The sequence below is a fragment of the Orbicella faveolata genome, unplaced genomic scaffold (assembly GCF_042242905.1).
Source record: "Orbicella faveolata isolate gen_17 unplaced genomic scaffold, um_ofav_v1 contig_3, whole genome shotgun sequence".
NCBI lineage: Eukaryota > Metazoa > Cnidaria > Anthozoa > Scleractinia > Merulinidae > Orbicella > Orbicella faveolata.
The window spans coordinates 9,520,244-9,534,190 of NW_028301558.1; the positions used below are offsets into that span (position 1 = coordinate 9,520,244).

At 37.7% G+C, this 13,947-nt stretch overlaps 1 protein-coding gene across 1 annotated transcript; it reads left to right on the forward strand.

Annotated features, from left to right (window-relative positions):
• The first annotated feature begins 19 nt into the window (after positions 1 to 19).
• LOC110069497 (uncharacterized) lies at positions 20 to 8,202 on the forward strand. The gene is made up of 11 exons (XM_020777023.2): positions 20 to 629; positions 1,431 to 1,480; positions 2,143 to 2,201; positions 2,329 to 2,538; positions 2,920 to 3,162; positions 3,429 to 3,483; positions 3,992 to 4,032; positions 4,193 to 4,242; positions 4,896 to 4,941; positions 5,541 to 5,619; positions 6,424 to 8,202. The coding sequence occupies exons 1-11, from the start codon at positions 466 to 468 to the stop codon at positions 6,639 to 6,641; spliced, it is 1,215 nt and encodes a 404-aa protein (XP_020632682.2). The 5' UTR covers positions 20 to 465; the 3' UTR covers positions 6,642 to 8,202.
• The last annotated feature ends 5,745 nt before the right edge of the window (positions 8,203 to 13,947 follow it).

Consider the following 13,947-nt stretch of genomic DNA (forward strand, 5'->3'; position numbering starts at 1 on the left):
GTCAGCAGTTTCTCGAGACAATTCAAAATGGCGGACGAATTCCAGTGAAGACTGTTTACAAACAACTTGAAAACTGCTGTATTCATTAACTATTCTGCAAGCAAAGAGACTGAAAGACCTTTCAACTGTGTTAAATCTCAAGGAATATGGGAATTGTTTTCATCTACATTTCACCAGTGTCGTAGCTACAATAGTCCTGGGTGATCTGGGAAGATATTTCCTTGTGACTCGTCGTTTCATGGTGTGTCTGAAGGCATTCTGTATGGAATCTTTGGCATAATTGTTGGCGATTTTTAAAAGAAGAAGTTTTGGTAATAGATCTGGCTTTCTTGACGTTCTTGTTCAAAGGAAATGTGAGATTTACAAGGCTCATCATTCGCTCATTCACCGATAGATGATCAACTTTGATGTTGTAATTCTTATAAACTTAAATTAATCTTCATCAATCGAGCTTAACTATTTGCCATGCAGCGGGGACTAACAGAGAAGGACAGGCGTCGAAACACCTCTAATGAGTGTCAAGCTCTTCGAGATCTAGCGAACAAACTGAAGTTGGAACTTTTACAAAGCCAAGTGGAAACTCAAAAAGTTAAAGATCAACTCCAGTGTGTTATTTATCTAGTTCGTAGGTGAGTCACACATTAACAAACCAGTGAGTATGTTATTAAGCTTGTGCAGCAGCTGCTTTTTTGAACGAGAAGAGGTGACGCTTAATTTTTGAAAGGCAAGAGGCGAGAGAAACCTTCAGCCTGGGATAAAGGGATACTTCTTTTCCTCACGAACTTACCTCCCCCCCCCCCCCCCCCCCCCCACCCAAGTCGACACATGCACCACACTATACTTGGCTGGCCCTCGGTGCTCAGTCCTAGTTGCATTTTTTTTTTTTTTTTTTTTTTTTTTGATGAATTAGAAGTCCAATGACTGATTTAAGCTTGCTAAAGAGTTCTTAGAAATACATGTAATTATACATCATAGAAGTCTGACATTTTGTCCTTCCTAACATGATTTTCAAGGCAATCAAATTAAAATCAAGGTGCATGGAAACATATATTAATTCATTTTATTGACATTTTTTGTGCGTGCTATACATGTATGAATATTTCCGCACAGTTAGAATCTGCCTGCACCTTCTAAAGCTAGCATTCTTCCATTATCTTTCATAAATGAGACACTTGAATTTGTTTTCATTGGCGCAGTTGTCAGTGACTAAAAAGTTGTTAATAAAATTAACATGTAGTTTTATTATCATTCTGCGCCCCTCGTGCATGACAATTGTTTGTCCACTGAGGAGTTTAGTGCTCTGTGACATTTCAGCATAGAGGTCAGTATACAAATTGTTGTTGAAGTAGTGTTTAAGTCAGCTCATTGCTGCATGTTATTGTATTATACTTCTACATAACAGTGTAATACAATTATTTTTTATGGTCAAGAGCTTGGCAGGGAGATGAAACAGCATCACTACATGTTGCAAACATTGTTGGTAAGTTTACAGAAACATAGACGAGACATGACGAGAGAATTGTGAACATTTTTGTTAATTCTGCGATTTGAGTGCGTTTGAACAACACTCAAACTTTCAAGCATTGTGTGTTTTTTCTTTTTTCGGGGAATAAGGTCACTGTGCCCACCCCAAGTCCGAAGGTGCCCGTACACCTATGTACAGAAGGAGGGTTTACTGAGTTACACATCACTGCTTAAGATGAACAATAATTATGAACTTCTCAGAATTCCAACTTTATTTACCCCTCTCTTTCCAAAGATGATAATGTGAGGCATCATTTGAATCGACACAGTACATCTTCAGAGATGATACTACATAACTTCAGTGTCCTCTCAGTTAGGTTTTTCAATCTTATTCCCTCCTCTACTTCCTAACCTACTTCCCCTCCCCCATGTGCCTCTAAATCTCTAAAATGGCCTTGTTCAAAGAAAGACGCCTCACGGAGGTCTGTGGTTTAATAGAGGTTTTATGAAACTTAGACTGTTACCATTTCTCTTGTACACTTGTCTTTCATCTAAATTAATATTCGTTTGGAATAGTAGTTAATTGTTTGCCGAAGAATACAACTAATTATATATCCACATTAAATACATAATTATATTTTTCTGATTAATTATTAATAAATATTGTATAACTTACAGGTGTAGCACCACCAAAGATTCAGAGGTCAAACTTGAATGAGGTTACAACCACACCCAAGGTATGTCCAAACCATGTCTAGTCTTTAAGTGCCATGTAGCAGATGATCTAGACATAATTATTATATCATTACATTTTTGTCTGTGGTATAATATTTGCCCTAACATTTTGATTTTTATTTCTGTCAGTCAAGAGCGCTGAATGGCTGGGCGAGGCTTGTAATTGGTCTTTTAAATCGCATGTACCATGAGGAGGAACTTGACCTGCGAGCTCAGCAACTTCTGTACATGCGTGACAGAGAAGAACTCCTTGACGAACAGCTCATGTCACACAAGGATGTCATGCAACATCAAGCAAATGTTTCTTTTCTACAAACCAACACTTTACAGTTACTTCAGGTACAAGAAAAAAAATCATGAAGCCATTATACAGTATATTTTTAAAGCAGTTACTGTAATGCATATTGCCAAGTATAATATTGACTGTAGCCCCACATTACAGGTGTATGTAACTTTTAAATCCCTTGAGAGGAATGAAACATCTTAAATTTATGCCTTATCTAGTTACTGTATGTTAACTGCTTATGAGCTAGTCAAATGGGTCAATGGAACCCATGGTCGCAGTTCTTCAAAGTATATTTCAGGAAAGAAAAACAACCACAACAACAGTCAAATGCAAGCTGTATTTTGACTAACTTTTGCAATGTCATATACAAAACCCCACAAACCCAACAAAATTCCTCTAAATGCAGGTTTAAAAGTGATGGTTATAATTTGCAGGCTAGAGAGGAGGAAAATGCACGTCAGAGAGCAGAGGAAAGAGAGCGACTTGAGCAGCAGAAACAAGAGCTTCATGCAAAGTTTAGAAGAAGAGTTCCACCAAAGTTTCACCCACTCAACCTGGGACAGAAGGACAGTGTTCAGAGAGAAACAGACTTAGATATCTCAGAAAACTTGCTCGTCAGTCCAGTCAGGAGCAGAAATAAAGAACATGTCTCTACAGAGGTGGATGAAAGTGTACATGTAAGTTGACACGTTTAATTTAAAGGTTCTTGGATTTTGTCCCTGTCTTACATAATCTCTTTCTGCTCTATAGTAGTCTTCGTTTTCTAACTTAAGAATTTGTTAGTAAGTAAAATATTATTTCAAAGTAAATTTGTACATCGTGATATGACACCTTTAACGAAGCACCCAGAAGATTTAATCTTGCATCTTGTGCACGTAATACTTAGTACACTCTGTATTTTGTACACCTTGCTCATTCTGTTTTAACGTTTTCTCATCTATAGAGACTTGCAAATGCCTGTAGCCTTCAAGATCTTGAGGATGAAAAAATCAGTGAAGGTTAGAATAAGTTGACATCTCTCCTGGAGAGAGCTTCTTTTAACGAAGACAAAGCAGTTGCACTGTCCCTCTATTTAACGATTAGATTATGAGCTCGAGATTTCTATCACGCATATAAATCGAGAGCGAATAATCTAATTGTTTTAGCATAAATGTACTAGTCGTTCAAAACTTTATCTAAATCCTCTTCAAAGAAGCGGCCGTCAGTTTGTTAACAAGCGCTCATTGCTACGCTACTCACCATCTACAACAGAATAGATAGTGTGTAACGTAGCCAATCAGAGAACGCCATTTATGATAGAACGCTGGTAGATTAATATACTAAAACTCGATAGAAACACTGTACATGTTTTCGTTTCCTTAAGTAGTGAATGATCACTCAGGTTGCCTCATTTGCATTGGCGTTCGGCTTAAATTCTACTAATAAAAGAAATGTTAGTTCTTATTTCCACTCATCGTTGCTCGCCAGTTTATTCCAAATTTGTCTCTTTTCTTGCGTGCCATTTAGAAGCATCCCCCGTGGATAGTCAAGTTGTAAACGGTCACAAGGTTAGATCATGTATGCCATTCTATTTTTGTTGTTGTTGTTGTTGTTACTTCTGCTATTGCTGTTATTGCTGCAGCTGTTTTTGTTCTTGTTATTGTATTTCTAAGTTGTCTTTTTTTTTTTTGTCTTTTGCCAAACTCATTTCGTTTACATTTGTTTCAGAGTTCTAATGGTGTTTTCCTCACGAGAAGACGATCCAGTTCGCTAAGCCGGTAAGTGCGGGTTTTCTTTTCATTTACTTTCTACGGTTTTCAAGTTCACCGATATGAAATTGATGTTCTTTCCTCAAGTGTCTTCTTTCTTTCTTGCTCTTTATGAGATGATTCAATGTAGATCCAGAAAAAATTAAATAATTATACTTTTTGTTATAGACCAAAGTTTTGCTGTTGTTGTTGTTTGTTTGTAACTTGTTTTTAAATCAGACATTTTCAGTCCATCTGTACTCCTATTTGATAGCAAAGGTTTTACTTAATAGTATCAGAATTAGTGTCATTACAGTCACTAATATAGCCTGCGAACGCAGACGTATTTCCGGCTGTCGCTTGTCTCCCCCGAATATAACGTCTGCGAACCCGAGCCAGGAAACGATTTCTGTGACATAGGAATTTTAAGCCAATCACAGTTTAGCTCAAGTAGCCCCAGAGCTACTGCGCGAGGTATTCGCTGCGAGGAGCACTCGAGTTTCATTCTACCATGGAATCTGATTGGCCAAGGAGAAACAAAAGTCATTACGTCCCAGAAATCGTTTCCTGGCTCGGGTTCGCAGACGTTATTTTCGGCGGAGACAAGCGGCAGCCGGAAATACTAATACGTCACGATACTTAATTTGTACGACATGAGTTTTTCTAATTATTTTGTCTTTTAGGGAGGAAGTAAATTTACCAAAAGAAAAGAAACAAGGATCAGCTCACGTACGTGTAAAATGAAAGTTTTATCACAGTTTTATGACTTCCAACGCCTTTCATTAACACACATGCAGCAAATTGACCCCCTGAATCACCACTCAAGAGTGACTTATTTAAAATGCAGGGAATTGAACTGATCGAATTTAGGTCAATCTAAGAAAGGTCACACTAACATGTTAAACATGTTTAAAGTAGTTTAACTAAACAAGATTACATAATAGTTGTTCATACCGTGTTTACCTTACACCTTAGCAAGGTAAAGACCTGTTTGATTATAACATCGTAGCAAAGTGGTTTGAAATTTGTCTTCTTAAACTGACTGCAAAACGTAATCGACAAATTGGAAAAACCTAAACTTGATTCATTTAAATTAGAGCTCAACTTTTAGTTGAACTAAGTTTAGTTGGTGTGAATGGGAAATCAGTCATTAACTGCTAAATTTTTTATATAGGTAACGAACGCGCATGCACTACAGTGCAAATTGAAACTTAATGATTAATTGGCCTGCTCTCAGTAAATCACAATGAAGTAATAACAATGACGATACTGCATATTCATTGGGCAGTCAAGAAAGCTCTTTATTTGTTTTTCGTTTTCTTTTGTAGCATGTTCGTTCACAAACGAGCGAAGGGACTGGAAAGAGAGGCAACATGCAGTCGGCTAGACCCAGACCCAGAACCGCGGGTACGTGGGATACAAATTGCCTTGTACAATGATTAAACGTGTACAGCCACCTTGGATTGTAAACAGTACCTGATGTAGTAGATTAGCAACAAATTTCTTGTCAATGAATAATGATGTACATGTACATGTACATGTACATATACGTGTGGTTACCTAGAGAGAGGTGCGAAGTTCTGCACTTGGGCTCATCAGGTCGGTTCTTCTCTCCAGTTTCTGTAGAATGAAGCGACTAAGAGTATTTCTACTCCCCTGTCCCGCCGGATGGGTTACTACACCTTACTAGTCCATTGCAGGGTTACCCCCAGTATTTAATTCTCTGTTACATGTACCCATTTATACACCTTGGTGTAGAGAGGCAATGTGAGAGTTAAGTGTCTTGCCCAAGAACAAAACACAATGACCCCCCGCCAGGGCTCGAACCTGAAGCGCTCGCCATTAGGCCATCGTACCTCCCACATGCTTGTATAAGCAGCTGCTTATATATTTAAACAACTGATTAAGTCCGGCAATCAACCTGAATTCCAAGGGCGCATTTGCTTACTTATCGTTCGTAGCATGCACGTTTCTGGAGTTAGTTGATCGTTACCCCTTTTCAAGATTTCTACCTTAGCCCACTTTCGCGGGCTCCGGTAATCAACTCAGTACTGGGTCTACGAAGATGTGTTACGTTCGAAGACGAAAATTACTCACCAAACGACCATTGCGATACCTTTTCCAGTGTGTCCATGCAGTTTGCAAAGTTATTAACGCTGAGCCACCCTAAATAACACCTGTAGTAATGTTGGCTTTGCTCTCATACTTCAGCCGTGAAAAGCTCCACTACATTGGGAAGCACAGGTGTAAAAAGTAAAAGAAGACCTTTGTCGGCTCACGTGACGCAGCCCATGCCCCGGGGCAAGCCGCCTCCAACCTTCGACACAAGTAAAACCAGACGACAACTGGATGTTATTGAAAGGGACTTAAAATTAACAACAAAAGCACTTCAGGATCGACTGGGTATCTCTAAACAGGGCTTTGTATGAACGGGACGATCAAGACTCAACGAATGTAACGCACTGTCAATGGAAGAGGTACAAGGCACCTGGCAAACTGACCGGCTATGAGGGCGATCTTGCCTGCCTGGTTTGACTATCTGGGAGGAAAATTTTACTTCAAACATTAAGTTCAGTTCAAAAAGGTTTTGCCTGCCAGTGAAAACCGGTTCTCTTCCTGCTGAAAGTCTTAATGAAACGCATGCAATGGAGGGCCTGGATGGGGCTTACATGTACCCTGTACTGATTGCTGGGAATTCCTGGTCAAAACTGTAACCGCGAGCTGAGAAGTGACACGTTGGTTTTACTGATAGCTGAGATCTGACGGTCTTTCATGCTTGATATATTACATCATTGTTACTACAATTGTTGTTTGTCACAGTTTTAAAGACGTCAGAGCACAGCTTTGACATATTTTCAATTTAACTTCGAGAATTTGCATGGGATACCCCTTTCATTTGGGAGATACACTTTGGTCAGCATTGAAGAGCTTAAAAACCTATTATATTTGCAATTGTCTTGCTCACAAACATGGACTGGTCCTTTCAAAATGAAAGGTGTACTGCACATGTCTTTATTTGTGGTTGTCAAGCTGATATGCAACGAGGTCAACACGACCAGGAATGTGACTGCAGTGAATGAATTTGTGTACAAGAAATTCTCCTAAAAAAGCCGATAACAGTTGCATTGTGTTCTTCAAATGACATTTAATTAATTAACTTCCCACTGTGAATAGCATGATAAAAAAAGATGTTATTATCTTCTTGTATTTTAAAACAGATTCAACCGATCAAAGTAGTATTGGGTTTGACAAAACAATTATAACACCTACAATGAGAGACATCTGTACCAGGTCATGTGAGCATAAGAACTAGTAAACCAGAGTGAAGCACACTGGACAATGTGGAACACTCCTTTAGACATAATTTTGATGCTTGTCATGTAGCAATGACTTTTTATCAAGTTCAAGCTGATAAACCTGTACTGTATACTCTTCACGTGAGTCGTTGGAAGTTCTATTACACAACTCTTTATACAACTGTATGCTAACAGCCACTTGAAGATTAATATTGAAACCAGAAACAAACATGGATGCACTCTTCTATCCAGAAAATATTATGCAAACTACTAGTCAATCATCAACATAAACTTTTAACATCACAAGGATCTACATGTATCAAAAGAAGCATGCAGACTGTATGAACAATGTTATCAATGTTTTTTATGTTGCTTTTACGGCATTTACAGTAACATTTTACATTTTGCATCATCTTAAGACTGGCAATCAACAAAAGAACCTACATCCTGAATGCAAATTGATTATTCTTATTCTACGTGACAATATTTCTTTCCAGTCATGACAAAACGTTTTCAGAACTTCAGTGGAATTGACACCATTAACAAGGTGTCTATTTGGGACCAACTTTTGAATTCTCACTTGCTGACTTTATTATGTAACTGGCTTAGATATCACAGCAAACCCTCTCGACAGTACATGTACAAGTTAATTTGATATCTGTAAACAGTCATCAATAAAATTAACAACAACTTACTTATGTTGATACCTAATATTCAATATTACCTTATTTATTTAAATTTATACCTTTATCTTTCTAGTGATGGCCTATTCACTTGTAGTACTTTAACTCCCGAATACTGACGTTTAAAACTGGCTTTCCAGCTGAATGGAATAAAAGTAAATCTAAGCCCACACAAGTACGCTTTGTCAGCAAGAGCCTCATCTATTTCTGGCTTACTTTTCAAAGGTATCCCAATATAGGCAGAAGAGGTAAAACTTGGAAAGCTCATACCAAAAGTGGTACCAAAACGATTTTAAACCCGAAATGATAGAACGAAAATCCCCGAGAATGCGTGTCGACATGTTCTCTTCTATGAGAAGTTGTCTTGATATATATTCAAATTCTCTTAAGTAATACTGAAATCAATTATTTGATGAAACAGACCCAAATTTTTACGTCGATTGTGATATTAGATATAGTTTCAAGGAGTTATGTCACGATGTTATAAGCCATTTTCTCCAAAGAAAATTTTAATAAGGTTGGGAAGATGCAAAAACGCAATAGGAAAAAACAAAACATGACAAGTTTTTAAAAGATTGAGACATATTGAGAACGACAAGAAGAAAAATTTCACAATGAAATATTCTTATCAGTTGTAGCTAGGATAAAGAAAATTCTCAACAGGTATAATTTGTCTTAACGTTGAACTAAATTTATCAGACGAAGAGCTTGAAGTCTAGACGTTCGTCGTTGACATCACTCTTTCAACGTGGATCTGTGTAATTTGATGAATATTTCGATATTTTAATCTTTTGACAACCATGAAGCAAGTTTCATGGAGCATTTAGAGGTTGCTCTATAAATTTAGCTAGTTAATCTACTGAAACTTGAAATAATCTCGCTTTCATATTATGACTTAAGAATCCGTAAAAATTTACAAACGTTGTGGTATTTGCTATTTTGTTTTGCGGAGTTTCCACCAATACCACAGGCCCTCGTTATAAGCCGCGTACTATATCGCTATATAAATACTAGCAAATATTAGTAAGTAATTGTTTCAAAATTCTAGACATTTCAAGGTGAATTTTAACGATGAAAAAAGAACACAATGTTTTTTGGTCTTCTCGTGGCAACAGCGAAAGTCGAAATTTGAAAATAATCCACGATGAAGCTTTCTTGTTTTGTTTGTTTTTAATAATTGTACTTCAAAATGCTGTTGTCATGTAGCAGGCGAAAAGTTGTTGTGCTTTATTCGCTAATATTATTTTAAAGGTGTATTGTCCACGATTGCTTCATAAATATAATTAATTAGATTTTGTTTTCGTTTGCAAAGGTGCAAAATGTTAATCCTGAATCAGCTGATTTCCATTTTGCAGTTATTACTCGAGCATTTAATAGTTCAATATAAACAAGTGATGTTTATTGCAATCGATCTTTGTAATTACAGATCTTTTGTATATAAGAAATGCAGTTAAAAGGTAATAACATTGTACGTTATCACTTTATCATTTAAAATGGAAATAAACTCTTGTAGTCAATAAATGAGTCTTGCTTTATTTAAGAAGAAAGATTAAAAAATAACGCGCGTTTGAAAGGGCCCTGGAAACTAGTCGGAATGTCTCTTTTGCTATTTTTTTGTCTATGTGGGGTTGCCAACGTGGGAAAAAAATTCTGCCCTTTTAAACAGGGTCTAGCAAAAAAGTCAAAATAAATGCCGTATTTTGATGGGTGAGATCTGTTTGTAAAATTCTCAGATTTTTCCCGCCAAAAGACTTCTTTTATTTTGACTCCGCGTCAGACTCCACTTAAAAAATGCACACTTTTTTCCTGCCAAAAGACTTAGTTTTCTTCGATGCTTTATCAGACTCCTTTCAAAAGAGCATCTATTTTTCCCATAAAAGACTTAGTTTATTTTTGACTCGGTATCATGCCGCTTTCAGGTTTTTTTTCCCTATTTCTACTTCGAAGACCGTGCGAGGTTTGATTTTTAATTTACTATTATTTTTTGGAACTTCATTCGGCTACGAGAGCTTAATGCGGATTCTGTGGCTCTTTAACAGCACGGTAAGCTTCTTTCATCCTGAAAAACAGAAAAGAACGACATTAAAGACTTCAAAGCGCGATATAGTCAGATAGCTAGAATATGAGCTGCATGGAATATAAACTGTAAAGTTGGCGCACTACTTTTGTTACTGAAATGTAGACATTACTATAGCTATTTACACCCGGCCCTCTCCAAAGCACCAGGCTGCCTTAGTCAAAGAGCTGGCTTGTTACTTGCCCCCAAAGTGTAAATTAAATCGGGTCAAAGAAAATTAAATTTGCTTTGATCAATTTCATTACCGCAGTGACCAGAAATTGAAATTCAGTTGATGTTCTGTATCTTTCAAGCAAAAACTTGTACCAAAATCAAAACTTAGTAACCTGAAAACGTATTGTCAAATCGACATCGTTTGAAAGCAAATACAGTAAGGGGTATGTACTTCCCACTTTTGAATATTTAGTTGCTTTAATTTTCGTAGAATCAACATTCGAAATTAATGCAACAAATATACAAATTCAGTTCCTTTTTCCTTATGGTTTGCACCACTTTAATAAGTTGTTTCGGAGAGATGTTGTCTTTTTTTTGCTTTCTGTCTTTCTTTTTTTCAAAGCAGCGTCACAAGAAAGTAATCCTTCGATATTTGGTAAAGTCCCCAAAAAAGGTCTTTAATAAGGTCTTTAATTTCAGACACCGTGGGAACAGAGTAGAGTGTCCGTATTATGAAGGTTTCTGTATTTATGTATTTATTACGAACTCACAATGTGACTAGCTCCCAGTTGGCTTGATAGCTCAGTTGGTAGCGCAATGCACTGGTATCACAGAAGTCATGGGTTCGAATCCCGTTCAGGCCTGAATTGTTTTTACTATATTCAACGGACATGTTTACAGCAATCGAGCCAACGGTTTCTACATTTTTGCACCGTTTAGCTGCCACATGAATTATTGCTTCGTTTAATCGCACTTTATGAGCTGGTGATCTATTACATTCATATTTAAAGTATTGTAATTAAAACAATGGATTGTGGCACATCCGAAACATGTTTCGCCGACAAAATGTTGACTGTTGCAAAATAATTAATTCCGCTTACCTATCAAGCTAAAGGATGAGAAGAATCGATTCCTCTTTGGTCTAGAGACGTTCTAAATCGCCTCGACGTTGCAAACTTGTTCTCTGAGAACGTAGCAGCTTGACAACTTGGATGCCTCTATATTCGGGAGCGCTTTCCTAGTCAAGGAATTTCACTGGATGATAATTAACAAACTGCACATCGCCCACAATGCTATTGTCTTTTGCGACATGTACTTGCAGTGCCCATTTTATTAATGCGCGGCATAACAATTTGGATGTTCAGAACTAGTCGGCCGTGATTGGTCAACAGACTTAGCTTTGGGAATACCTTGAGTCTCTTCGCGATTCCATTGCTGTCAATCAAACGGTTGGGAGTGTGAAGCAAATTTCAGGTTGCAATAAAATGGACAATAGCATTGTAATTAGCCATAGTAAAAAAAAGAAAAAGCGGTTGAGACGAGCGCAAAGCGTCACTTGCTGCCTTGGAAGGACCGCTAGCAATTATTTCTTGCGCTCTGTTAGAATTAAATTTCCAGAAAATCCGACCATTCAGTATCTGTGTTGGTTTGCGAGCTTGAGTCACAAATCCGGACAAGCGCGAAGAGTACCTTCACCATGCGCATTTGAAAAGCGATAACAAACAAAACTTACGCTTTGCAAAAATAAATTTTACTCCCCGCTCCCCGAAAACAAGCTTTTGCTAGCTCGTAAGAATCAAGCAAGGGCGGAGAATTTGTCGCGCGCGAGTGAAGGTACGCGAAAAATTGACCCATCATTTGAATGACTATTGCGCGCGTTGTGGTTATGTTTTTCACGGCCTCTCTCCTAGCACCGGTGAATTCCCGGTGAATTCCCCAAAATTCCTTGAAATGGACCAAATTCAAATAAAATTTGCGACTAGTTCTAATTGTGGTAAAATCTCAGAAAAGGTCTCGTATTTTCTACCGATGTGTCATCTTCAAAAGCCATATGCAAACTTTTTCTGAACTTGACTAATAAGCTCGTAATCGCACAAAACATACATACTGTTTGCAGATGTCGGTCATTTTTCTTATTGTCGGGACAGCTGGGATAATTATTCAGTTTGAATTTACGCGCGGAGGTCACAAAAAAGCCCCGGATGTGTAGCGGCATTGTGAGCAATAGGGACCTTACGCAAAACACGACGGCAACGGCAACGAGAACGTCACTAAACAAAAGGTTTGATGAGCAAACTATGATAATGGCTGTGCACGTGAATTATAATTCTTGGTACATTTCCTTGCCGTCCTCTGCAAAACAGCAACGTGAAATGACCTATTTCTGCGTTGTCTGGAGAACGTGAACCACAACGGCTAATTTTTCATATTTCTATTTGGAGCTGGACGCATTCGTAGCGTATTCAGCAGGGCAAATTTTAATACCGACAAACACACTGGATAGTTTCAAATAAATGCGAAATTCCAAAGTAAAATAGAGGCACATTTTCTACGAGGCGTCGTCCTCGCCGTCGCCGTCGTATATGCGTAAGGTCCCTAATGAGTGATTTGAGACGGTTACTGAACAAAGTTCTCTCCCTGCAAAAATGAAACTAGTACATATACATTTTTTTTTTACATTATTATTATTTAGATTTCAGGCATTAGAGTCATGAGATAGGACTAAACAGTGAATAACAAATAGAACAGTAACAGCTGTAGTAAATACCACTTTACAGAACTAAATATTCAGTTTTTAAAATCAATATGCCATCACCTTATTTCTTCAGTTTTCCCCTGGAGGGTCACAAATACAAAAAAAAAATAGTAAAATAAATAATATTATTGATGCAGTAGCGTACGTCCGTCAACCGACCTAAAACGTCCGTGAAAGACATCAAAGCCGCGGAGGAACGGTCAGACTCTTGTCCATCAAACACGTGTACCGTGCACTTGCTCCACATCATGCCTGCTTTGCTTGAAGCCATCGCCGTTTCAGTCATTCGGTGCTTGGCCAGTAAATAAAATATCCCTTAGCGATCAAAGAAGATGATAGTGATCTGAATGGTTATTCACATCCACCGGTACCGGCACCTTTTGGATCTTATTTGAACGCAAATGTGTTGAGATTTTCGCGTCAGAAATAAGATTAAAGAAAAAAAAAAAACGTTTTAAAGCACCTGGCTTGGTTTCAGCTTCGGCAGTTGGTGATATAGCACTGATTTCAGAATAAAGTGTAGGGGGAAATGACGGCTGTATCACTGATCCCTTGCAAAAAAATAACATAGCTCATTGGGGAGCAGCCTAAAGAAAGTCGTTTATTCTTAAATTCTTCTCTGTATTAACTCCTCATGCTTGGTCTGAAGTTTTCAATTTAGAACTTTTCTAAGTGCTTTTAGGGATTTTTATTGGCAAAAATTTACGGGTTAATGTATCAGTCGCCATTTTTAATTTTTCCATATGTTAGATTGCCCGCTTGAGGTGTACGCTATCTTTCCAGTCCGTGATCTTGATTTGTTTTAAAAGCATTTTTATTCGTGTAATTCATCCCTTATTATCAAGCTTGCCCCGAATCGCAGTAAAACTTAAGAAGACTTTTACTTTTCCCTCCTTGTTTCATTTTAAATCGAATGAACCAAGAAGGCGCCGCGAGGAATTTGCCATGGTAAACAAAAAATACTGCGATAAATGTTTGTGAACAATTTAA